The sequence below is a fragment of the Nematostella vectensis genome, chromosome 8 (genome assembly GCF_932526225.1).
Source record: "Nematostella vectensis chromosome 8, jaNemVect1.1, whole genome shotgun sequence".
Taxonomy (NCBI): domain Eukaryota; kingdom Metazoa; phylum Cnidaria; class Anthozoa; order Actiniaria; family Edwardsiidae; genus Nematostella; species Nematostella vectensis.
In genome coordinates this window covers 10,895,349-10,922,380 of record NC_064041.1, presented here as the reverse complement: position 1 = coordinate 10,922,380, position 27,032 = coordinate 10,895,349, and the positions used below count along the sequence as shown (strand labels likewise).

Sequence of the window (27,032 nt, the reverse complement as noted above, 5' to 3'; positions counted from 1 at the left end):
AGGGCTTTCAAAAAGTGTAATTAAAAATGGGGTTACAGACCTCGTTTTGGCAACTGAGGGGCGTAGATTTGACATTTTTGACATTTTTTTTCTGATCGCGCGAGGAAAAATCCCAACTCCTGGTTTTCAAAAAAAAAATGCCTATAGTCTTTAGAAAATCAAATTTTGTTCAAAATCCAATCTCCTAAACAATAACCCGTAGTAGCTAACGTTTAAAACGAATCACATTTTAAGAGTTCGCACTAAAAGACACTGTTTCCGCCACTATTTTTGCGGTGAAAAGCGCTATTTTGAAGTATTTTTACGGATTTTAAGAGAAAATGAACAAACTTCTACTATCCAACTTTAACTATTTGAGCAAAAAAAACCGACTTCGTTTTTCTGTCAAAGCGACTAAGTAAAAAACGTGCGCTTTTGCTTTTGTTTTCTTATACAACTGCGGCGCGCGCGCCCGGAAATTTCGAACAAACAGCGAGCGCCACTATGCGCAGAAGGGGTACGCAGTGCAATTAAATGGAATTACCTTAAAGTTCTTAAAACCTTTCACTTATATCAATCTAGCCAAAAGAAAGCATAGACAAACTTTCAAATTCTGAAAAGGGAATTTAATTTGATTGAAATTTGAATTTTCTACAGATCTTTAAAATTTTCCTGGCCGCGCGAAAGCAGACTGAATCGAGTAAATAATTCCAAGTTTTGGCAGGAAAATCTGAAACAACGTATTTTCCTTAAATCTGTCAAAATTCAGAGAAGGCGATATCACAAAATATTGGCTTAGTGTTTTCTATTGCAATGCTACCCATAATGAAGCAAAGAATAATTTTAAATCGAGAATTATATGCGAAAAAATATCGTTTTGTTGTAGGTTTCGAAAACAGCGCGCGCTCGTAAGAATGTCGCACAATGCAAAAATCAATTCAAAGACCACTGCTTAATTTTGCAAATTTGTTTCCTTAAGTTAAATAATCATTTGACTACCAGGTTGAGATATAAAGATGAAGGTAAAATTTGTAACCACACAACAATCTTAAGCAATAACTAACAAAACATGAAGACGGGGACCGGTTAAGCGCGGCATATAATTTCTCATGTAATTTGGTTGACATCTCGATCTACGTCACAAATGACTGGACCCGGGCCTTGCAGTTCACGACCTTTTTTCCGAAGGTTGACCAAAATACCTCAATATTACAGATTTGATATATTCGCGCGAACTCGCGTTTTATAGGGTCCATACAAACCGCATACTATCTGGAAGATGAAAATAACAGAATTGACCAAAGCTATCAACTCTGAAAGATTATATGAAGGTTTCCTTCATCTTAACCATATATAAAAACGGTCAGTCAGCGACCATCGTAAGAGCAAAAAGAATGGAACAAAGTACGTGATAACAAACTTCTTTAATACAAATATGCTACAAAAGTTAAAGTAACTATAATAAAATATATGCCTATTTACATATTCCTTTGTTCAAGATTTACAAATATTCACACGTTAATGCTATATCTACATTTTTTTATAGATGCGTCCCATAAATAACTAAGTCCTACCAACTTTTCGATTCAATTTCAATCTTGGAATCCAATCAAGTGCTCGCTGAGTATTTGGCGACGGCTTTGGTCCCCTCGCTAACCGCGTGTTTCGCCAGCTCTCCGGGTAAAATAAGTCTTACTGCGGTCTGGACCTCTCGAGAAGTGATCGTCCGTCGATGATTCATCATAGCGAGTCTGGCGGCTTCTCCTGCTATCCGCTCAAACATGTCGTTAACGAAAGAGTTCATGATGCCCATGGCTTTCTTGTTGATGCCGATGTCGGGATGAACTTGTTTAAGGACCTTGTACAAGTACGAGCCGTAGCTCTCGACACTTTTGCGCTTTGGTTTTGTTTTCTCGCCAGGCATTCCTTTAGGACGACCGCGCATTTTTTTAATCCCTGTACTGGCGGTTTCTGCTGCTGGCTTTTCTTGTTCGCCTTCGCTTTGACTTTCTTCCTGTTCGGGTTCGGACTCAGCAGGTTTAGCATTTTCCTTCCCGGCAGGAGCTCTTTTCTTGGCAGGCATCTTGGAACTTCAAAGAAATAATGCAATGAGGAAAAAGTGCTATGGCTTCGGGCTTTTATGTGCATGAATTTGTGAATTCTTTTTTGCACGATTTCGACATCCTGCGCTTCATTCACGGAGACCCCAAAAATGCTTTTGTTTGTGAATCAACAATATACACTTTAAAAGAGAGATTGAACAATAATATGTGCGCATAAGAATACTATTTACAAAGAAAAGTACAAAAAATTAGAAATGAAAATGTAAAAAGAAAAAACAAAGATATTCGTTTTCACGCCAAAAGTGCCAATATAAGTCGAGCCCGCGATAATAAGATATGTCAGCGTTTGACCGCACCAAATCAAGATGGCGGCCTCCAGGGTCGTACAGCGAATATGCCGACCTGGGATTCAGGCTTTTCGCGTGTCACGATTAGCATGTATTACGGTTTATAGACGTAAATCGACGCACGAAAACCCCTTGGTAAGCTCAGTTGAGTTTGAGTTTGTCGAACTGTGGATTATAGATAAGTGTGTATTATTTTGACAAATGAAATAAAGCTGAGGAAAACCACAAATTAAATAGTCAAGAAGCATACTACGTTAAAATCATTTTACAGTCAGCATCCATAAATTATATAGTGGGCAGTGTTTGGTGACTCTGAGAAAAAGTTTTTTCAGTATTTTTTCTCAATTGTTTCATTTTCAGATTTTTAAAGCAATTTCCGCCACGAAAAAGTGATTTTCTTTGCCTACAAAAGTGGTATCACTACTGCACTTTATCTATTTATACCCTGATATATTAGGGTAATTTGTTAGTGCATGTGCAACATTCTTGTGCAGACTGAAAGATGTACAGTAGATAAACATAGGGATCATTTAGCACACATTGAGGCACACATTTCTTTCTTCTAAGTATCCCAAGGAAAGGTATTAAGTGCAGAAAATACTCTTGCTGCGCTTTTATAACAAAACATGCAGAAAATGGGGGAGCTGCCTTTCACATTTTGCACATCTTATTGCTGAAACTGCTGTTGAGGAGTTGTGTCTGGAGGAGTCAGAATGCCAAATGTAACTATTTTTTACCCCCTCTCATTGTCAAAGGGCAAACCTTTTCTTTTAGGCAAAAACCTGGTCCGTTCCTGCAACTTTACTTCTTATATAACAATTTCATCCTTCTCACCCAAGCAGGTCTATAATAAGCCACCCAGCCCATAGCTATCAACTCACCCGCATTTAGGCAGGTGTCACAAGATTTCGGACTTCTTCACAAGCCTAATTTTTGTGAGAAAGTTCATACATTCTCTGTTTTCTCCTGCATTGGATCTCTTGGGTTTTTTCACATATTTACCGCATTTTACCCGATTTCACAAGATTTCTGTGCAAGTTTGATTGACAGCTATGCAAGCCCTGTTACATTAGTATATATTGAATACACTTGGCTTTCAAGGTATCAGAGCTAAACTAATAAGGCTTAAATTCCAGGGAATTAAGGGTCAGGAAGGAAATAAAGATGGGCGATTATCCCGTGGTCTGCCCAGGAAATGGCCGATAGCTGGGGTCAAGCAGGTCATCCTTGTAGCATCGGGGAAGGGCGGAGTTGGCAAATCCACCACTGCAGGTAGAAAAAATTAACCTTACATGGTATATACCTGTCTATATACCCCAAAGCCTCCACATGTCAGCCTTAAAGCCATTTTTTACACATTTTAGCAGACCTTAGTCCTAATTTCTCTAGAGTCTTAACTCATAGTGATACTCAAATTCTCTAATTTTGGAGGATTTTCCAGTTGAGTGGGTTTGGTGGGTTTGAACCCTCCTCACTGTAAACCTGAATACAATTGGCTGCAATAACTAGATGGGTTTTAATTCACTTTATTAAGCGTTCTTACCTCTCCTTTTTGCCATTTGCAGTTAATCTTGCCTTGGCTTTGATGGCAATTAAAAAGGTACAACAATGATATTTACTTATTTTCATGCTTTTATATTTGTTTATATTCATTTTTATTAAGCAGGAGCTTAGAGTCGGCCTATTGGACGCTGATGTTTATGGCCCTTCAATCCCTATGCTGATGAACCTACAAGGACAACAGCCTGAGCTTACACCAAGTAAGGGCTCATCACAGTTTTAAAACAAAGCAGTTTCTGTTCTTTTATCGAGGGGGCGGTATGATGTTTTTTTTGCTTCCTTTTTTTAACCTTCAGAAAAAATCCGAGTCTCAGGTGAAAACAGAGTCCTTAACCATTGGTGTACATAGAATTCAGACAACAAATAGACTATTATTTAGGTCTTGATGCTTGCTGAAGAAATTTGATATGCCCATTCCTCTATTCTGTCAAAGTCAAAATGCTTAACATTGGCACAAGAAAACAAGGGTCTGGCAACCTCCAGGCTGCTTGGAAATTTGATATCACTTTCCACTCTCTTCCATAGAAAATCAGATGAAACCCTTGGTGAATTTTGGAATGCCATGGTAAGACCTTTAGCACCTTGGATTAAATTTCTATTACAGATGCGAACCAAGGCTTTGCTGAGGGAGGAAGGGGGTGTGCAATCATAAGTATCACATGGAAAAGAATAGTATTTGACAATCCTTCAGTAAGAAATGACCCATTTTTGTAGCCATTGGGCAATGGACTTCTTTCATCTTGTATTGTGTCAATGAAAAACTCTTATTCCCAATACTTATTTTACAAAGCTTGACATCGAGTATTCGACGATCCTTCAGTAAGAAATGACCAATTTTTGTAGCCATTGGGCAATGGACTACATTCATCTTGTATTATGTCAAGGAAAAACTTTTATTCCCAATACTTATTTTACAAAGCTTGACATCGAGTATTCGACGATCCTTCAGTAAGAAATTACCCATTTTTGTAGCCATTGGGCAATGGACCACGTTTATCTTGTATTATGTCAAGGAAAACTCTTATTCTCAATACTTATTTTACAAAGCTCCTGTAATGTTTAAGTTTCATATATATATCAATGATTCTTTGCATCCTGCAGCATGTCAATGGGATTCTTGGTGGATGATAAAGCTCCTATTGTCTGGCGTGGTCTTATGGTAAGTATTGATAATTTTTCCATAGCATCTACCATTGATTAACCTGGGTACCAGATGCTCCAAAAGTGATTTTTTGTCTGTTTGGCTACAAGTGAACCTTGGAGGCTCCAGTAACAGGATAACAAATAATGAAAAAGAATCATAAAAAAGTTTGATTGTGTTAATGACAAGGTAAATTGTGTTTGATTATGTAAATGATTAAGACAGAGTTTGATTAAGGTGAATTGCAAAGGTTGACTGGGTTCAATGTGTAATTGATCAGGTTTTACTAGGTTCATGTGTAAATAATGAGATTTGACTGGGATTTTATGTAGAAATGACATAGTTTGATCATTTGAATATAGTGAATGCCATGGCTTATGTCTGAGCTCTGTTTAACCATTGCTAACAAACAATTACTCTTGCTACTTATTGCCACCACGAGAGCTAACATCCACATCTCTGCTGATTTCAGGTCATGTCTGCAATAGAGAAGCTGTTGCGACAAGTTGCCTGGGGCGGGCTTGACATCTTATTGATTGACATGCCTCCAGGAACTGGTGACACTCAGCTGTCGATCTCACAGCTCATACCAGTGGCAGGTGAATGTTCATTAGATTTGTTTTTTACCTCAAGGGGAGTCATCGTAAGCACATCAAACAGGTCATAGCTCATGAGGATGTGATATCATTGAAGGGTAGTTATCATGACCACACCCAACAGATCATAGCTCATGAGGATGTGATATCATTAAAGGGTAGTTATCATGACAACACCAAACAGGTCATAGCTGATGAGGATGTGATATCATTAAAGGGTAGTTATCATGACCACATCCAACAGATCATAGCTTATGAGGATGTGATATCTCATAACGGGGCAGTCATCATGACCACACCCAACAGATCATAGCTTAGCTCATGAGGATGTGATATCCTTAAAGGGTAGTTATCATGACCACATGCAACAGGTCATAGCTTATGAGGATGTGATGTCTCATAACGGGACAGTCATCATGACCACACCCATTCCTGCAGTTTTAGGGGCTATCATCGTGACCACACCCATCATGGCTATGCTTTTTTCCTATGGCTTTAGGGGCTATCATCGTGACCACACCCATCATGGGTATGCCTTTTTCCTATGGTTTTAGGGGCTATCATCGTGACCACACCCATCATGGCTATGCTTTTTTCCTATGGTTTAAGGGGCTATCATCGTGACCACACCCATCATGGCTATGCCTTTTTCCTATGGTTTTAGGGGCTATCATCGTGACCACACCCATCATGGCTATGCCTTTTTTCTATGGTTTTAGGGGCTATCATCGTGACCACACCCATCATGGGTATGCCTTTTTCCTATGGTTTTAGGGGCTATCATCGTGACCACACCCATCATGGCTATGCTTTTTTCATATGGTTTTAGGGGCTATCATCGTGACCACACCTCAAGACATTGCTTTACTGGATGCAAGAAGAGGAGCAGAGATGTTTAAAAAAGTCGATATACCAGTAAGGTTTAAGACAAAATAGATGCTGAAAAATATTTTCTTACTTGCAATTTTGTGTATTATGTCAAGTCTTATCAATGATTTGTGCAAAACATGAGTCATTATGTGTGTAAATTTGTGTTTTCTAGGTCCTAGGACTTGTGCAAAACATGAGTCATTATGTGTGTAAATTTGTGTTTTCTAGGTCCTAGGACTTGTGCAAAACATGAGTCATTATGTGTGTAAATTTGTGTTTTCTAGGTCCTAGGACTTGTGCAAAACATGAGTCATTATGTGTGTCCAAACTGTAGCCACAAGGCTTACATCTTTGGACAGGACGGTGCAAAGGGCGTAGCACTTGACATGGGCACAGAGGTGTTAGGTGAGTTTTAATAGGGACCTTAAGCAAGGACAACGGCTAGGACAACGTGATCGAAAGAGGTTTTCGCGTGTGGCGATCAATAATAATTTTAATTGAAATGGAATAAGCAAAACATAGAGACAGATAAAAATAAACTAAGGACATTATTTCTACAGCAGCGAATGTAGTTAGTGGAGTTTACAGTGCAAACGTCCACATCCTCAATTGACCATGAAATTTGGAGTTTTCACATTGTGGTTTTACGTAAAACGGCTGAAATGCATCAGACAGAATACATTTCCACGTGCTGCTATTGAATTCTGAATCAAATCCATTGTTTTCTGCTGTCTGCATCCGCATGCCTTTCGTCGCTGCTTGGTCGCTAATATAAAGTGGCGGCAGACGGGGAGGGGCAGAGGGGGTGCTTGCCCCACACGTTTAAAGTGGTTGGACAGCACCCCCCCCCCCCCCAATTTTCTGAGTGGTTTTTTTACATGTACCTAAATGGTTTAAAAAAAGTGTTAATTTGATCATTTAAAGTGAACCCAGGATAATAAGGGAGGATTTCCTGATTAATGAGGTGTAATTATGGTTTAAATGGTTCAACTGAAAGGCCATAGCAGGGATTCACATGACTACTGGGTGCTCAATTTCAGGAGATGTTCCTCTAGACTTAGATATCAGGCAGACATCAGATGAGGGGAATCCTATTGTTGTGCTCCATCCAGAAAGCTTACAGGTAACTATTGCGACAAACATGTAATCTTCTACTGCTGGGATTTTAGCCCCCTTTCCAGCGTTATACTTACAGACCCTTTCCCCATCAGCCTTTCAAAATCTAATCATTCCCCAATACCAACCAGCAGTCTGCATATTTTATCTGGGGCTTTGAGCCTAAGCCCTCATATTGACAGCTATCAAATGATTGTATCACAGTAAGATTTTAATGGCAGGGAAAAAAACTACAAATCTCAGAACTCTCCTGCTAGAATGTTGCTTCCCATAAAAAAAATCAAAATAAAATAATTGTATTGCAGTCAGATTTTGGTGGCAGTTGTTAAGCTACAAAGAATTCTGGAAATGCCCTGTCAGGGTGGTTTTCCCAATAAAGATGGGCCATTCCTTTTACCAAATTCAACACATATTATTCCTCTGAGAGTTGAAGTTTAGATGGGATTACTTTCTTCAGGCTAAAGCGTATCAAGACATTGCTGCCAAAGTTCTGGATAAACTGCCTCCGTACATTGAGCCATTCCCAAGCAGAGATCAAGCTGGGTAAAATGCAAGCAATGGCTATATGCTAGGAAAACGTACAGGTCACATGATCAATTATAAGCCAGGAAACCAGTCACATGATCAATCACTTGCCATGAAACTGGTGTCACATGACCATGCATAAGCCAGGAAAAAGGACACATGATCAATCAAACAAGAAAAAGGTCACATGATCAAAGCCAGGAAAAGGTCACATGATCATGCATAAGCCAGGAAACGGAAGGTGTCACATGATCATGCATAAGCCAGGAAACGGAAGGTGTCACATGATCATGCATGAGGTCACATAGTCAATCATAATTAAAATCTACAAGCTTTTGTTATTTTATGTATTTATTGTCAAAACAACACTACAGTTTTTATGAATAGCTTTTAAATGCTTTGTTTGTATACTATTTGTACAATTATACATAGGAGAGAATTATAAATAAATGAGGGCAGAGTTGTACAAATAGAGTGCAGCCATAATTCTCTTTTTGTCTAAAATGAAAACAAAAAAAATGGTCTATGGTATGCTACTTATAAAAAACATATTTTACATTGTATAGTCTGAAAGAGATAGTATAGAGGTTTGGTAGTGAGGAGGTAAAAATTGGAATGCTGATTCAATTCCCCTAATATACAACTATTCCCAGGCATTTATGCCTTGTTTGGCAACATGTCTCTTTGGAAAAACTTGTCATTAGAAAGATCCCCATCTTGTTAATGGATTCTACTTTGGTTTTGTCTCAGTGTCTGTCACTGTCCTTATGAATATAGCATCTGGTGGATGACTGTAAAACAACAAATGCATATTAAGTTAAAAGTGGACATAGATTGGGATGAGCATACTATTTTTACAGCAAATGAAAGTTCAAAGACCAAAAGGTGCTTATGGTCTCGCACATGCACTGAGCAAAAAAAAAATAAATTTTGGGACCGGTCTGCAAATTATACATAAGACACTTATGTACTCTGTCATTCATTATATTTTGAATGTGTGTATATTTAAATAAGGGCATCTGAGTTTTTAGGCAACCACACATTAGATATACATGCCTAACAAATCAGTTGCCTAACATCTGGTAACCTACAGAGCTGTAGCAGACCTCGAAATATTAAGGGGGGGCACAGTACAGAAACATCAAGAAAGTTGGGGGGGGGGGGCATGTGCCCGAATGCCCCTCCCCCTGCTACGGCCCTGACCTATATATACATCATAGCAAGGGTGGTGCAATAAACATACTCATTATACTTACTCTTTCTCATCCTCCTCATACATGTAAGATGAAGCAATTGCAAGCTGGCTTCCATCATGGCTGAAGGCAAGGGAAGCTATACTTGTGGGGTACCTGTGGAACTAGAAACACAGGAAGCCCAAAATCAATAAACTTTTATTACAGAGAAGTAAATTACAAACAAACTTGCACAGAGCACAAAAAGTCTGAAAATTTGGGGAAATGTAAAATGCTTTTTTTGACTTTTAGAGGCCAATGTAATAGAACAAAAATCTAAAAATATAACTGACCAAACTACGTGTGCGCTGCACTAAGGCATACACATTCTTGTAGCAGGAATGGCCTATTGACAATTCTCTAATAACACAGTTTGTAAAAAGATGCTCAGTCTAATAATTTCTAGGGACGCACAAGATTCCATACCTGACACAATCTCTTTTTGTTAAAGCCATCCCAGATGTTAACAAAGCCATCAGAACCTCCTGTGGCAAACGTGTTATGCCTGGAATAGCAAATATCCATGGACTATTAATGGAGACTAATACATTAATAAACACCCCATATTTACTTTACAGTATGTACATAAAGTACAATATGTACATGTGGCTTTTGTATGAAAGTATTTTCGGCATTATTGATAGTTCTCCATGCATGAAAAATTCAAAAGAACAAAATAAAGTAGCCAACGAACAATAGCCAATATTCCTGCATACGAAAGGAAAACAACATGCACCGATCTTGTAGTACAATCAGCATTTACACGCAAAATCTGTTCATGCAATACACTTAAAATACATGCAAAATAGGGTACATGATATCAGGAAATACATATTAACTGGGTACAGATAGCAATAGCGTTAACAGGCTATATAATACTTACATATTATGGAATGCAATAGCATTCACTGGGTATATTTGTTCAATCTCTTTGTCCTTGGTGCGATGACACTTGAATGCAAATTTCTTTTTCTGCACTTCAGGACTAGGATCAAAGTACTCCACAGCAACCCGCCCTTCAATTGAGCTCAGTACGTAACCTTGGGATTTAAAGATAGGATAACACCTTTATAATGTGATAAGCAGGGGTACTAGTCAACAATGAATTTATAGTAATAATATTCAAATTAGATAAAACTCGAAATCAAGTGTTGAGCATATTGAGTAAAACAAGCATACTACATACCTTGTTGGTTGGGAAAACATCTTATACATCGTGTCTGGTATTTCAGACTTGACTCTCGCCTCTGCTGCACATACCCCTGCAGAAAAATAAACAATATTTTTCAGTTTTAGACAGTAAAAAGTCATTTTAAATAATTGAGATAGGACAGGCACTCTGATTGGTGGGATTGGTCACTTTTATTACACGATGAAGGCAGTTTTTCAAACTGTTTTCTGGGCGTGCGCGACGTGCACTGAAATGCGCGAGCGCTGTTGTTAAGTTTTTTGTCTTTTGTGTAGGATTAGAAAAAAAATTATAAAAGAAATAAAACATCCTTTTTGTGCCTTCATTGAGTAGATGTGAAGCACTCGAACTGCTGTCTCTTGCTCCACTGATCTGCTCTTGAATTCATCCAAAACAAAAACACCTCGGTTTTCAAAACTCAATGAAGCCATGCAAAGTATTTTTTTTAATTTTTTACAGTACTTTTGAACAGGCTATAGCACTGGAAATAACGTGACAATAGACAGGCACTAGCATTGAATCTGAGACAATACTAGTCATTCAACTCTTTCTTACCATATTGCGGAGATCCCAGACCATGACTTTTCTACCAGCCTGAAAATAGACATGAGATGTTAGGAAGCTCCTAGAAACCTTTCGGAGCTTTCATGGTGTAAACAGTTTTGCAAATAACGATAATGGTATGTATGGTAACCATCACTTACAGTTCCCACAACTAATCGTTCGCCAGCCAAAGCTAATGTGTACACCTATAAAACACAAATCTCCCTTGAGATTACAATTGCCATACATAACAAACACTATAATGCTATTAAGAAAATAATCATTGTTACTTGAACAATCAGCACCCCCATTTGAGCCCAAAATCTCGTCAACAAGGGAATTAGTCGGGTAGGTTGTTGTTGGTATCTAGTTTGTTATTAGTAACTACTTTTCGTTTTTTTTTTGGTAGGGACCCAGTTTAAACCACACACAATTGACCCACCTGATGTTAATGAGCTAATGGCAAGTGTAAAATGGCTTTCGGCAGTAAAAAAAACTGTTAGATATTATATAATGGTGATGATCTGTTAGATATTATATAATGGTGATGATCTGTTAGATATTATATAATGGTGATGATCTGTTAGATATTATATAATGGTGATGATCTGTTAGATATTATATAATGGTGATGATCTGTTAGATATTATATAATGGTGATGATCTGTTAGATATTATATAATGGTGATGATCTGTTAGATATTATATAATGGTGATGATCTGTTAGATATTATATAATGGTGATGATCTGTTAGATATTATATAATGGTGATGATCTGTTAGATATTATATAATGGTGATGATCTGTTAGATATTATATAATGGTGATGATCTGTTAGATATTATATAATGGTGATGATCTGTTAGATATTATATAATGGTGATGATCTGTTAGATATTATATAATGGTGATGATCTGTTAGATATTATATAATGGTGATGATCTGTTAGATATTATATAATGGTGATGATCTGTTAGATATTATATAATGGTGATGATCTGTTAGATATTATATAATGGTGATGATCTGTTAGATATTATATAATGGTGATGATCTGTTAGATATTATATAATGGTGATGATCTGTTAGATATTATATAATGGTGATGATCTGTTAGATATTATATAATGGTGATGATCTGTTAGATATTATATAATGGTGATGATCTGTTAGATATTATATAATGGTGATGATCTGTTAGATATTATATAATGGTGATGATCTGTTAGATATTATATAATGGTGATGATCTGTTAGATATTATATAATGGTGATGATCTGTTAGATATTATATAATGGTAATGATCTGTTAGATATTATATAATGGTGATGATCTGTTAGATATTATATAATGGTGATGATCTGTTAGATATTATATAATGGTGATGATCTGTTAGATATTATATAATGGTGATGATCTGTTAGATATTATATAATGGTGATGATCTGTTAGATATTATATAATGGTGATGATCTGTTAGATATTATATAATGGTGATGATCTGTTAGATATTATATAATGGTGATGATCTGTTAGATATTATATAATGGTGATGATCTGTTAGATATTATATAATGGTGATGATCTGTTAGATATTATATAATGGTGATGATCTGTTAGATATTATATGATGGTGATGATCTGTTAGATATTATATAATGGTGATGATTTGTTAGTGTCATCTAGAACAAAACATTTCAAAATCTCTTGTGGCACTGACCCTTGGGGCACCGACAGATTTAGGTTAATTCACACCCTAAACCTCATAAAGAATACATGTGGTCATTATCTAACCCTCGCTAACGACATAGCAAATACTCGAACTGTACGATAGGATGAGCTTGATTAATCAAGTTGGATACCGACCTTTGCTGGCTGTTTGTAAGTGCCGGTGCATTGTTTCTGACGAGGGTCCCATAGCTTAATTGAACTATCCCAGCTACCAGACACAATCAGACCTGAAATAACAAAGATTAATGAAACTGCCCAAGCTATGTACATAATAAAACTACAGTATCAGAAATATCAAAGAAATAATGAAGAAAATGTATATCTACATCCAATCATGTGGTCTACCTACTGACTGACAGATATGAATTGTGTGTTATCCGTGTTAAGGCTGATTAAAACAGCATGATTGAGTTCTATGTAACCTGCCTTCAATATGTCTTAGCCTGAATTACACAGTTTAACTTTCATAGCTCAACATTGTACCAGAGTTGTAGAGGTATTGGGGGCAAGTAGCATACGACTAAATCATGCTGTTTAGACTAGCCTTTAACCTTACCCAAGGGCTGGCAATAGTCGACACAGCGGATGGGATCATCATGTGAACCTATAGTCTGTACCTGGTTCTGATTCAAATCACACCTGCACAAAGAGAATAACCGGTATATACTCTAAGGGATACTAAGGTAATATCAGGGGCGGGGATAAATTTGATGAGAATTAGAATTTAGGGGGTGTACTGTAGAAAATTGTGGATATTTTTTAAGGCTTCTCTTTTTTTTTTTTTTTTTTTTTTTGGGGGGGGGGGGGGGGTTCTCTTCTGTTTAAGATATGAAGTTCTGGGCTTTGTCCGGCCCCCCATATTGTTTGTGGCCAAGTTCCCTCCCCTCTCCTGGCAAATGCCCTTACTATGATCTCGGCAAAGTAACAAAACTTATACTAACATCTTTAGATTATTGTCTAATCCTCCGCTAAAGGCATGTACAGCATCTTGGAAACAGCAGTCCAACACAGAGTATGAGTGGTTGTACTTGAGGCGCATGTCATCATTTTGCACATCATAGAGGCGAACAGACTAAAACATGAGCACCAAACAAAGTCCATAAAACAATAGAATTATAAAAAAATTGCTGGAATCAATCCTGATCACGGATTTGACAATCGTAGACAGTCTTGAAATAAAAAAAATGCATAGATATCTTATGATATGGACTATTCCTTATTATAGTAGGCCATTTCTGGTAATCAGATTTTGATTTACTTAACTTAAGATAGTTCTGATTTGTAAATGCCAGCTTCCTAGCGAGAGCTAGTATCAATTAGTTTCCCATTATGTACCAAGAAAATCTTTTATGCCTTGTTTTTCTAATCAATTATTATTTGGTTGGTAAAATCATCGACTAGTAGTCACATTACATCTAGCAAATCGACCGGCGGGACATCGATCGAATCTCTTCTTTCTTCGATCAGTTGACGTAAAGTCGAAATTAAACACTAAACAAACAAAGATAAAAGCCTGATTTCTGTTTTGTAACAAACTTACAGTATCCCAGGAAGATACTAGGAGAAAGCTTGATGAAGTAGGGCTGAATTTCACTGCAGAAATGCCGTCTTCGGGAGCTTGACCGAGTTTGAATTCGTTCGGACACTCACCCGCCATCTTGAAAATGTGCGCGCGCTAAACTAGACTTGGTCCTAGGCCCCTTTAAAATGACTTGCAAAGGCTAATGGGAAGAAAGTGATGTTGTTAGGCAAGGGCGCGAGGAACAGAGAAGAAGGAGAGAAAAGTGTTCCGACTATCGGCAGAGAGTTTTCCCTTCTAGCAGAAGCCTCTTTTCTCTGTATTTCGCTGGGCAGGCGTTCGCGAAGAAAAGAGACATGTCTTGGTGAAAAGTAAAGAGCCATGGGTTGAAACTTTGTTTGATCAAACCACAGGTAGCCCAGGCTCACGGTTTATTACAGAGTTTGTATTAGCGAACAAATCTCGTTGAAATAAATATGCTGATTTGAAAAGAAAACAGGAACTTGACTTTGCTGCTACTCAAACCCGCCATTATTTTCCATTTTACGCTGTTTTAGCCGATGAGAATTTTTCCCATCGCCTTCTGTAAATAAAATAGACAAGGTTGCAAACTCGACAACCGCCAAATTCCAAAGTGCTCAACAAATCCACCGATCCTTTCAAAATCCAGACTCGCACGGCAAAATAAACCTCGCAGAATCATAGCACACATATTTATCTTTCCAACCATACCGTTTAGTCGTCTATTCGTCCCCGTTTTGCCGTTTGAGCGGGGGAAATCTTTCTTTTGAATTTGAAAATATTCGTGATAGCAACGCTAGATGGGCCGTTCGTGGAGAAAAAAAACAATACACGCCATTCTAAATTCTACCTAAAATTTACCAGAAAAATTGGTAAAATTTTCAAGAGTCCAACTGTGCGATATTTACATTGAAGAAACTCGCCTGTTCAGATGTCTTGAAATTTATCCCACAAACAAGACAATAGTCGTATTAGCTGCGTGACGTTTTAGGTGATTAAAATTGAACAGTCTTTTTTTGAAGAGGAGAACTAACCGGAGTTTTATTCATAATTTGCGACAAAACCCATGCAAAGCTTATTGACAGCTTTCGCGCGATGGAACGGGTTTTGGCACGCTTTTAAAATCGAAGGGCGTGACAGCTGTCATGGGGTCGCTTAGAAACGCTCACGCATGCGCAACGAAAACAGTTTCGACCCATGGCAGAGGTCGATTATAACAAGTTGCAGTCAAAGCATTCAGAAGCTGAATGAGGGCGTGCCCCCTCATCTCGCATCCCCGTGAAGATTTCATAGCTCCCGCTTTTGGGTTTGAAATTGGTTTGTCTGTCATCCTCGATCTGTAATAGGACTTTAGTCGTCGCTTGGCACTGATCGACATAACAATATGTTTGGAACTTTAGACTACCATGATTTAATTTATAGTTTTTATCCTCATCATATATATAAAACTACTTACATAAAAAAAAATGAATAAACATTTGATTTTTCCCCTCGTTATGAAAATAAGTTCGTCAAATTTTTTTGCAGTGCTGTGACTGCAGGCCTATAGGCTGAGTACGCCCCTGCAGAGTTAAAATTGGCATACAAAAATATATTTATCGCTGTTTTTAAGCGTATTACTTAAAAACTCGATTCGATAATGCACCCCTCCTCCATCATGTTCTAATGTAAGTTTTTCAGTACTGCTTAAAATCCCGTTCAACCTGAGAACAAACTTAGTATCCACATAGAAATGAGAGACAACTGGACAAGCTTATATCGCCCCCAATAAACCCCCATAATTGAGCTTCTAGGGAAGAAAATAACATCACAGATTGATATATTTATATCCAAACTATATTTATTTCATGGATTAGAGCATGAAAATATAACTCTTTAGGTACACTCTTTTGCATAATAAGAACCTATTTTCTAAGAACGTCCAACCTGAGATTTCACCAAATTTCAAGAAAGTGCTAATAACATGTCGGGGCTGAGACCTCTTAGTATTGGGGCTTAGCACCTGGCCAAAGGGTATCTTTGTATTGTGATTTGCATAGACACAGAGTCGTCTTTCTAAAAGTTTCAGTTATTTATTATGTAGTTATTGTGTAAAACGTAACTAAGGGGAGTACATGCGGACTTTCGACGTTTGGTCTTTGTGGCCACGGTAGCGCGCGCCGCACTTTGTCTTGGTGGCCACGGAAGCACGCGTCACACTTTGTCTTTGTGGGCACGGTAGCGCGCGTCGCACTTTGTCATCTTGGTCGCCACGGTAGCCCGCGTCGCACTTTGTCTTGGTAGCCACGGTAGCGCGCGCCGAACTTTGTCTTGGTGGCCACGGTAGCGCGCGCCGCACTTTGTCATGGTGGCCATGATAGCGCGCGTCGCACTCTGTCTCGGTGGCCATGATAGCGCGCGCTGCACTTTGTAATGGTGGGCTCGATAGCGCGCATCGCACTTTGTCTTGTTGGCCACGGTAGCGCTCGTCGCACTTTGTCTTGGTGGCCATTGTAGCGCGCGCCGCACTCTGTCTCGGTGGCCATGGTAGCGCGCGTCGCACTTTGTATTGGTGGCCATGGTAGCGCGCGGCGCACTTTGTCTCGGTGGCTACGGTAGCGCGCGCCGCACTTTGTCCCGGTGGCCACGATAGCGTGCATCGCACTTTGTATTGTGAACACAGTAGCGCGCGTCGTACTTTGTCTCGGTGGCCACGGTAGCGCGCATCGCACTTTGTCTCGGTGGCCACGGTAGCGCGCGTCGCACTTTGTCTTGGTGGCCACGGTAGCGCGCATCGCACTTTGTCTCGGTGGCCACGGTAGCGCGCGTCGCACTTTGTCTTGGTGGCCACAGTAGCGCGCGTCGCACTTTGTCTTGGTTGCCATGGTAGCGCGCGCCGCACTCTGTCTCGGTGGCCATGGTAGCGCGCGTCGCACTTTGTATTGGTGGCCATGGTAGCGCGCGGCGCACTTTGTCTCGGTGGCTACGGTAGCGCGCGCCGCACTTTGTCCCGGTGGCCACGATAGCGTGCATCGCACTTTGTATTGTGAACACAGTAGCGCGCGTCGTACTTTGTCTCGGTGGCCACGGTAGCGCGCATCGCACTTTGTCTCGGTGGCCACGGTAGCGCGCGTCGCACTTTGTCTTGGTGGCCACGGTAGCGCGCATCGCACTTTGTCTCGGTGGCCACGGTAGCGCGCGTCGCACTTTGTCTTGGTGGCCACAGTAGCGCGCGTCGCACTTTGTCTTGGTTGCCATGGTAGCGCGCGCCGCACTCTGTCTCGGTGGCCATGGTAGCGCGCGTCGCACTTTGTATTGGTGGCCATGGTAGCGCGCGGCGCACTTTGTATCGGTGGCTACGGTAGCGCGCGCCGCACTTTGTCTCGGTGGCCACGATAGCGTGCATCGCACTTCGTATTATGAACACAGTAGCGCGCGTCGTACTTTGTCTCGGTGGCCACGGTAGCGCGCATCGCACTTTGTCTCGGTGGCCACGGTAGCGCGCGTCGCACTCTGTCTTGATGGCTACGGTAGCGCGCGCCGCACTCTGTCTTGATGGCTACGGTAGCGCGCGCCGCACTTTGTCTCGGTGGCCACGGTAGCGCGCGTCGCACTCTGTCTTGATGGCTACGGTAGCGCGCGCCGCACTTTGTCTTGGTGGCCACGGTAGCGCGCATCGCACTTTGTCTTGGTGGCCACGGTAGCGCGCGTCGCATTTTCTTTTGGTGGCCCAGCAGCGCGCTACGCACTTTGCCTTAGTGGCCACGGTAGCGCGGGTGTAGCCAGGTCAGTCAAATCATATAAGTACCCAGACTTTTTTATTACAATCTTATTGATACAATAACTACATATCTGTTCATTTACTGTAAATTAATTTTTCCTATTCTACATATAATAAATAATGTAGCAATTTTCAAAGACTTCTTGGGTTATCGGTATTTTATATAATGCTGTTTTTTTTCTTCTTTTCAGTAATAAATCAACAAAGAGGGAATAAAAAAGCTTCCATCCACTGGCTAGAAAGCTTTTTTTTATCCACAAACTGTCAAAAGGCAACACTGTTAATGCATTGTCAGCGTTTATCCTGTACTCATGTATTTTGTACATGAAGCTGAACAAATTCTCTTTGAGATTATTTTAAAAAGTCTTTTAGAAAAAACCTTGTAAAACCAAAGATGAGCAAAACAAATTTACGAATGCAAACCGACCCATCGCTAATGTCGAATACGCCCGTAAGCAAGCTAGGGAAGCTAGGTTTTGGAGCCCCTCTGAACCAAAAGATGTAAGCGAGTTCAAGTACATAAATAGATAATATAGAAAAATGTGCCCAGTGCGTGCTTGATAAAGAAGGCAAAGTATGTGCCGACCATGGAATCACATCTTGTAGAGATCTTTGAGTAAGTACGCAGCTGCTTTGTCTCCTATTATCTTTGCTCTACAAAGAAGTTCTTTTGTCTCTATTCTTCTCGTTCTTTGTGTCGAGGTGCGGATATTGTTCCTTTGCCCAATCAAATTGCAGCTTGTAAGAGCTGCGTACTGACCCAGATCTATTTTTGGTTTGACTAGTGAAAACACATATACATAACTTGAGTTTTTGACTAGGTGGTCCTTCCTTTCCCTTGTAAAATAAATGGAAACAAATTTTGGTCTATTGATGCCTATTATGCAGATGCATTTTGTTGTGATTTTGAAGTACCCTTTACAAGACCAGCTTATAAGAAAATGCATCGTTTAGATTAACAGCACTTTGAAAAAGAAAAACGGATGGATATTCCATCGTTGGTACAGACTTGGACCTTTAAACACTTGTCCTGCAAGATATTGTCCAGCTTTTACAGTAAAATATACTACAAAGTCTGTCTCCCTCTACCCCACCCCACTACGAATAGACCATATTGAAAGAGCAGCACACACAGCGCAGGACTTTTGCCTAATTTAGAAACACAACAAGGCTTACACAAATGTGCGATGGAGGGAAAACTGCGTGCCTAAGCGCGGCAATACTTTTGCGCATATTCCTCTTCCGCCATTGGGGGGTCGGAGCTGGTTTACAACAATTTTCAAACGCCTTGTAGCAATGAGGTAATGTGCTTATGTCAAGATAAAATAAGACTACAACCTGCAAAAGCCTCCTTTTCGCCATACAAATCCGTTGGAACCTCTGGAGAATGGCCCATTCAAGATGAAATTATGTCCCTTGATGCTCATTTCCCAGCCTATTTCAAATTCCTAACCAAATTTGTTACCAATAGTTCTGAGAGGACAGTTCTCGGCGTCAATGCATGAAACAAACGATACTTAATGGCAAACCGTAAACGGCGACTTGTTGCCATGGTGACGGTAGTGAGTTATTTTTCGTCTTGCATGTAGTACACCTTCACCCCTTCGCACGACTGGCACGAGTCGGACTCCACCGAGTGGAAATAGCTCTTGAGTCTTATCTCTTGCAGGGTTGGCTTCCGTTCGCGACTGGACTTTGTTCGCTCGTCTGTCGAGGCAAGAGAGAACACGGTAGGGTAGCTTGAGGGGAGGGGGGATAAGAGAGAGAGAAATGATGTACACCCTAGATTATCTCCTTAAATATACGAGCTATTGATGTTGTTAGAATAGCAATAGAAAGCTGTGTGACAACACACCATGCTAAATCATGTTATATAACACCCACAACCATGACTTGTTATATCATCCTATATTACGCTAACGCTAAGCAGCAACTGTTCAACACATACGTAACGAGTTTCGTGTTGTATCATGCATATAACACCATGTAAATATTGTACACATTAAGGAGTTTCCCCATGCTCACCATACTTTTCCACAGGAGATCGCAACTGTTCTATACAAAGCCCCTATTTCAAAATATGTCAGTGCAAATGGCAAATACCAATTATAGTCAAATGGCGTTCTGCTATCAAAAAATACCATTGAATTCCTCAATTTTAACTTGATGTAATGAAAAATGTGAACACTCCCTGCGATAAGATTAGTTATCATCTTTGTTCTTACAAATAATTACTGGTCCTAGAATTGCCTTTTTTCCATTCGTCAGTTGCGCTGACAGCGTTTATCGAAATAGGCGTATTACTGAACGAGTTTTCCCATATTGTATCATGCTATATCAAACTAAATCGCTCTTGTTCTACACATATACTGCACGGGCCTCAAATGATATACCCTGCAATTGTACTTTATACTCAGTCAAAGAATCGCCTGACTGGATCATACGCGCGGGAGAATGTGCAGTCATTGATGACTTAAAACAATGAGTGAGAAGAAAGACCTGCGCAGAGAGAAAGTACGTATATAAATGTATAAGAATAATTACACAAGGAAGTGTGATGTGTTAAAAGTGGGGTAGGGTAGACTGCGTAGCAAGAGCAAAGGACTGGGGTGAAAGAAAAGCTTGGAGGAACGCTAAAAACACATGTCTAACTAGCTGCATACGCCCTTCTTTGGTTTTCGTAAGCGGGCACTTTCCCCTCACAACCGCTCTTGCGCTTGCTACACAGTCTAGCAAATGTCAAAAAAGTTTCGATTAAAAGTCATTACAAGAAGTCATGCGAGCGAATGGGTGCTTTGGCGGATGTAGACCCAGTTAAAGGGTAGCGGACAAACTAGAAATGGGAAGTACAAAAATGTACCAGAATGGGTGCTCGCCCATGGGCGTGATTAACGCATGTGCCGAATGGTAATTTATAGTGAATGAACCAATCAGAAACTTACAGAAAGACATTTAGAAACTTTCAAGAGAAAGGTGCATCAGATCAGACCGTTAGCTGTGCTTGCCTGTGGGACACCAGAGAAAGATTACACGTGATAAAGCACGCAAAACACGTGATAAAGCTTACCAATCACGTGATAAAGCACGTCAAACGCGTGAGAAAGCACGCAAAAAACGTGATAAAGCACGCCAAACACGTGATAAAGCATGTCAATCACGTGTTAAAGCACACCAAACACGTGATAAAGCACGCCAAACACCTGAGTGTAAAGGACTACGGAAGAAATATCACAAGACCAAAAGACAGCGACAAGCGATGTGAAAAACGTAAGGAAAAAGTAGAACGTAAGTAGAACAAAGCTGTTTGGGGATTTAGTACAGTCATAAACTTAAGGCATGCGATTAATTTGTGTTTTCCTATGACCTTTCCAGCACAGATTTTTTAAGCTGTTTTACTGCGAATTTCAATATTATCATGGCATGCAGAGTGTCGCGTCGAGTAGACAGTCCGCCGCATCTAGACCATTTGGGTGCGAGCGAAGAAGATAAAGAGTCCAAGGGCACTGACCTTCGTGCGAAAGGCGCTAAGAAATTGTTTTCTAAGCAACTCCATTCGCTCAGAATGCCCTGAAAAGACCACAAGAAGGACACACAGAAGTTTAACACGAACGTGTAGATGCTTTTGTGCATGCGCTAATACCTCGTGCCAAGACACGGCGTCTTATAAGTCGAAGGAAAAGTACGCTGGCTTGACATTCTCTGGTTGTGCGGGCTCAGACGGCCATGAAGGGCACGTACCTAGAGCGGAGTCTGGTGACGAGCCTTCGTCCTCGTCGCTTCTGCTCATCTCTGCAGTTATAGGAGAGAGACTGGGTTACAGGGAACAGGAGAGAGACTGGGTTACAGGGAATAGGAGAGAGACTGGGTTACAGGGAATAGGAGAGAGGCTGGGTTACAGGGAATAGGAGAGAGACTGGGTTACAGGGAATAGGAGAGAGACTGGGTTACAGGGAATAGCAGAGAGGCTGGGTTACAGGGAATAGGAGAGAGACTGGGTTACAGGGAATAGGAGAGAGACTGGGTTACAGGGAATAGGAGAGAAACTTGGTTACAGGGAATGGCCAGGATTTGCTCTGGGAGGAGGTTCTAAGGCACCTATAAAACATTGCCTCGAAATGTGGGATAACACACTCAAAAATTATTTTCTCTATTTGCTGTAAAATAAATATGGATGATTCTTTTATATTTCTCTGTAAAACTTTGCCTTCCAGAATTAAAAAATGGTATAACCACGCGAAATCGACAGTAACCTTGTAATTAAACGACAACTTGATGTCATATCAAACATATTCTCCAAGGATAGTGTCCTTCGTTTGCATTGCCTTATATGGTCATTGATGCCCATAGTTAGAAGAGCTAAAGTTTTCCCGCTCCCCGATCTCCAGAAAATATGGTGAAAAATGCTGATTCCTGTCAATTTGGGACTCGCGGCAAGAATTTGCCAAAAAAAACCTGACAGCTTGGTCAAATTTTTATCTCTCTAATCTTGAAAAGCCCTTAGAGCCATGCCTTTCAGAGAGGGTTTGAAGGTCACCCAAATATTGATATGAATAAGACCAATGTCTATACTAACTTTTAATCAATAAACGAAAAAATGCAAATATTCGATCATCTCACCTGAGCCTTTCTCTGCATTCACGACAACAAGTTTTCTGATAACAGAAAATATAAGAAGAATGAGCAGATTGGAACACGCGTACACACATCTGGGATACTAAGGATCTGTTACCAAGGTAACGCAATAAAAATTAAGCACTCTAGGTATAATGATCTTTTATTTCTCGATGCTACATTAGTAATCCCATTCGTTCTTAGCATGATACAAAATATGAATCGGAATTCTTAGAATTTGGTCTGACCTTTCTTCTTCCTACTACTGAAATAATTATCCATTATTTAATAGTAATGGATAATTATTATTATTATTTTATTTTAGTATCATTTTTTAGCAAGAGGGGTAGTGATTGTCACTAAGCAAGAAAACGAATCGTCCGATCAACACATAAAAAATAACAAATAACATCAAAGCACCAATTTCTGTTCCTGAAATTGTCCATCGTGTAGGTTTGGTTCGTAATAAGTGCCAACTTCTTAGAAAATGCCAAGTTTATTACATACCTCCCTTGTCCCGGGGTCTTAATTTTTTCCACCGGAGACTCGGGGTCTTGGAATCGAGGGTTACTGACGGGGTACGAGATTTTTCTCTTCTTTTCCTCGTGGATTCTAAGAAAAAAGGGCAAGGGTTTTATGGGAAATGATCGGGAAAAATACACTGCAATTTGCCCTTTGACATTATAAACTTTGCCAAATAGTAGGGAATGCTTTAAAATTGTGGTAAGAGACGTTACATGTCCAAGGACAAAAATGAGTGCTTAAGTTTTACAGGACAAGACAACATAACAATTGTTAATACATGACCGCAATACACATGACGGGCAAGAGTTCTACGCTGATTTTTCTAATGAAATACGGGAACCTTGGTAACCAGGCCCGTAGCCAGGTTTTTGAGCGGTTCGTTTTTCCATTTCAGCGGACCATATTTCCGGTATACCTCTCCCCTCGCCTTATTACATTAGGCAATCAATACTTCAAATAAATTCAATCTTGCATTTAAAATATATTTTAAAGCACCCTATTAATAGGGTGCTTTTTAACATATAGCGATAGTAATCAAGATGATTATTAAAAAAAAGATTTTTATAGTCATTTTAAAGACATATTGATTTGCACGATAATCCAGCCAAACGTTAAATATTTTTTTGTTTGCTCTGAGCGGACCTTCAAGCCGAGCGGGGGGGGTTCTACCGAAACCCCCGAACCCCTCCTGGCTATAGGCCTGGTTATCACAGTGGTCCAAGTAGGGGAAGCCCCTCGTAAGCCATGCAAACACCCTCATCATCAGCCAACATTGCTGGCGAGACATTACATCACTCAACGTGTAGCGCAACTGTTGTGCAAAGTGCTGAGGATCTATGTATGCACGAAACTTTATGTAACTCTTTGTACCAACACCGCCCACAAACGCCCCATTAACTCTCACCTTTTTCGGTCAAGTTTAAGACGGTAGAATCCTCGCAGGAATGCGAGCACGATGACGAGAATAAGCGCGGTACCGACCGTGTACACCACAGCGTCATAGTTCCGCTTGCTCTCTTTCTTGTACGTCTCTTGCGCCGCGCTGATCCCTGTGTTACAACAAACCATGTCAGAGATGTAGCAGCCCTAACGTTACTGGCTAGATTACTTTACTATTCTATTGTATTTTACCACTGTCCTAGTGTTTTTCCTCATTGTTTTGTCTGAGGTGCATCAATCCAATTTGGTAAAATCTTCTGATAGTTGCTACACGACCTAACCATGTTGAGGTATCACGGATCGCGTGATAGTGAGTTTCAGTGGCAGTGTTTGAGAGCTGTATACGTATTTAGGTGCGGAAAATAGTTTGAGGGCTGAACATAGTGTTTGACATTCGTACATAATAATATGGTTGGTGCCGGACATTTGAGGTAGGAAATACTAGGTGTTATATATATATATATATATATATATATATATATATATAGTATTTTTAAGCTGAATGTAGTATTTGAAAGTATAGTGCTCTAGGACCGAATAAATAGCTCGTATTGACCATGTTCGTGTTCGTGAACTTTTGGACCCGATATTTTTTCCATCGTTTTTTGGCCCAAGATCGAAGCTATACGTTCCCCTACGGCCCACAACACATAGCGTTGTTTCTGAGTGAACTGACCTGTGAAGAAGGCGTCGGAGAAGTCACTGTCCTTGTATGACATGTCTCTGAAGGGCCCGCTGCTCTTAAGGTGCACGCGTAACTGAAACCTGTCAAAACGAGGATGCATGAGCGAATGCTACGTCGCAAAGATCCCGGTCGGGATCTTCATCGTTACCAAATAGCACAGCTTATTGTGGTAAAGAAAATAAATGTGTAAAATCTCGTGATTTCCTCTGTACTTTCTGCCGGCGGAGGCCTTTGAATATTGTCACGTGCTAAGCACGTGACCCCACCTGTACTTAGCACCGGCTGAGAGTGGGCCGTTGCATATCGTCACGTGTTGAGCACGTGAACTCACCTGTACTTAGCATCGGCTGAGAGTGGGCCGTTGCATATCGTCACGTGTTGAGCACGTGACCCCACCTGTACTTAGCACCGGCTGAGAGTGGGCCGTTGCATATCGTCACGTGTTGAGCACGTGGACTCACCTGTACTTAGCACCGGCTGAGAGTGGGCCGTTGCATATCGTCACGTGTTGAGCACGTGAACTCACCTGTACTTAGCATCGGCTGAGAGTGGGCCGTTGCATATCGTCACGTGTTGAGCACGTGACCCCACCTGTACTTAGCACCGGCTGAGAGTGGGCCGTTGCATATCGTCACGTGTTGAGCACGTGAACTCACCTGTACTTAGCACCGGCTGAGAGTGGGCCGTTGCATATCGTCACGTGTTGAGCACGTGAACTCACCTGTACTTAGCATCGGCTGAGAGTGGGCCGTTGCATATCGTCACGTGTTGGGCACGTGAAATCACCTGTACTTAGCACCGGCTGAGAGTGGGCCGTTGCATATCGTCACGTGTTGAGCACGTGAACTCACCTGTACTTAGCACCGGCTGAGAGTGGGCCGTTGCATATCGTCACGTGTTGAGCACGTGAACTCACCTGTACTTAGCATCGGCTGAGAGTGGGCCGTTGCATATCGTCACGTGTTGAGCACGTGAACTCACCTGTACTTAGCACCGGCTGAGAGTGGGCCGTTGCATATCGTCACGTGTTGAGCACGTGAACTCACCTGTACTTAGCACCGGCTGAGAGTGGGCCGTTGCATATCGTCTTGGCTCTACTCTTGTCGTCACAATTCTTCTCGTTACCGATAATGACCTCAAGCATGGACTTGGACATGATCTCCAGCGAGTTCTCGACTTCCAGGGACACGTACCTAGAATGATACCTGGACATCACTAACTGGGGATTGTCACTGGCGCAAGCAGGATTACCACTTAGATGAGACCGACCCTCAATAGAACAATAGACCAAGAAACACCTTTCAATTGGCAAACCTGGGTATCATCAACAAGGACTGTCACTGACACTGATTGTGTCACCCTTAGTGAGACCCTTACTAAAGAGAACACAAAACTAGCAAACCTGGATATCGCTAACTATTACTTTGAGAGGCGTAGTAACATCAAAGCTACGCTAGGCCTAGGGGTTAATAAAGAAGATTAGTCATCTTAGTCAGGGACCTCAAAGCCCATCGGCTCTTTGTTATATTGCCTAGTCCAAACGGTTGTTCGGGGAGACTTGTTATCATCGGCTAATCCGAGCGGTTGATCGGAAGGAATTTTTGTCCACTGATCTTTCAGAACTGGTACTTACCGGTGCATGTATTGATTCTCCTTCTGGATGAAGTGCACGAGGAACCAGGTCAGCGGAGGCCTCTTCGTATACATCTCGACTGCGAACAAGCAAAGATCGCTTTAGAAAAAAGAACGGGAAAAAATGGTATGTCAGTATGGATCTCTTCGTTTACATCTCTTGAGGGGCAACTTTGTAATGCCATAGAGGGTCTGGTGGTCACTAGGGGAGAGGGGGACGATAACAGTACAAGCTCTTGGTACAGGAAATAGGGTTGGACAGCTCGGTGGTTATCAGGGAGGTGAGGGTCTTGGTTGGGATATGGCTATTCACAGCTATCAAGCTATTCATGAATACGCCAGGTCAAAAGAGAGGGGAGGGGAGGGAATGGGGGTGGGTGCCCACTGCTATAGTGCTATTTTATTCAGGTTCGACAGAGCAAAAAAATGCCATGAAATGTTCCAA

The 27,032-nt window shown here is 40.8% G+C and overlaps 4 protein-coding genes across 22 annotated transcripts in view; 1 reads left to right on the top strand and 3 right to left on the bottom strand.

The window, feature by feature from the left end:
• Positions 1-1,384: 1,384 nt before the first annotated feature.
• On the bottom strand, positions 1,385-2,098 carry LOC5515292 (late histone H2B.L4). The gene has a single exon (XM_001635370.3). The coding sequence runs from the start codon at positions 2,060-2,062 to the stop codon at positions 1,589-1,591; it is 474 nt and encodes a 157-aa protein (XP_001635420.1). The 5' UTR covers positions 2,063-2,098; the 3' UTR covers positions 1,385-1,588.
• Positions 2,099-2,372: 274 nt separating this feature from the next.
• LOC5515290 (iron-sulfur protein NUBPL-like) lies at positions 2,373-8,667 on the top strand. 2 transcript variants are annotated; one of them, XM_032384964.2, is made up of 11 exons: positions 2,373-2,524; positions 3,526-3,661; positions 3,955-3,989; positions 4,056-4,149; positions 4,475-4,514; positions 5,051-5,108; positions 5,563-5,689; positions 6,516-6,601; positions 6,841-6,961; positions 7,597-7,679; positions 8,130-8,667. In XM_032384964.2, the coding sequence occupies exons 1-11, from the start codon at positions 2,408-2,410 to the stop codon at positions 8,217-8,219; spliced, it is 987 nt and encodes a 328-aa protein (XP_032240855.2). In that variant the 5' UTR covers positions 2,373-2,407; the 3' UTR covers positions 8,220-8,667. The 2 variants fall into 2 exon arrangements, with proteins under 2 accessions (XP_032240855.2, XP_048586989.1); XM_048731032.1 differs by having other exon boundaries at positions 4,053-4,149.
• LOC5515289 (mitotic checkpoint protein BUB3) lies at positions 8,531-14,590 on the bottom strand. Its single transcript, XM_001635369.3, has 11 exons — positions 14,436-14,590; positions 13,837-13,967; positions 13,452-13,534; positions 13,031-13,122; positions 11,323-11,367; positions 11,174-11,212; positions 10,616-10,691; positions 10,313-10,469; positions 9,856-9,934; positions 9,454-9,554; positions 8,531-8,988 (listed from the first exon to the last, which is right to left on the bottom strand). The coding sequence occupies exons 1-11, from the start codon at positions 14,550-14,552 to the stop codon at positions 8,928-8,930; spliced, it is 981 nt and encodes a 326-aa protein (XP_001635419.1). The 5' UTR covers positions 14,553-14,590; the 3' UTR covers positions 8,531-8,927.
• Positions 14,591-18,215: 3,625 nt separating this feature from the next.
• Positions 18,216-27,032, bottom strand: part of LOC5515291 (cadherin EGF LAG seven-pass G-type receptor 1) — a 45,438-nt gene continuing 36,621 nt past the window's right edge. For 9 of the 18 annotated variants that reach the window (XM_048731630.1, XM_048731631.1, XM_048731625.1 and 6 more), the window contains 8 exons: positions 26,589-26,667; positions 26,002-26,148; positions 24,947-25,035; positions 24,236-24,380; positions 23,314-23,418; positions 22,813-22,847; positions 21,934-21,984; positions 18,216-19,902 (listed from right to left, as the gene is read on the bottom strand). In XM_048731630.1, coding sequence (XP_048587587.1) covers positions 19,763-19,902; positions 21,934-21,984; positions 22,813-22,847; positions 23,314-23,418; positions 24,236-24,380; positions 24,947-25,035; positions 26,002-26,148; positions 26,589-26,667 — 791 coding nt within the window. In that variant the 3' untranslated portion in view covers positions 18,216-19,762. Of the gene's footprint in view, positions 19,903-21,137; positions 21,201-21,703; positions 21,763-21,835; positions 21,985-22,812; positions 22,848-23,313; positions 23,419-24,235; positions 24,381-24,946; positions 25,036-26,001; positions 26,149-26,588; positions 26,688-27,032 lie in introns of those variants that run through there. The other 9 variants (XM_048731621.1, XM_048731619.1, XM_048731627.1 and 6 more) reach the window with 9 other exon arrangements.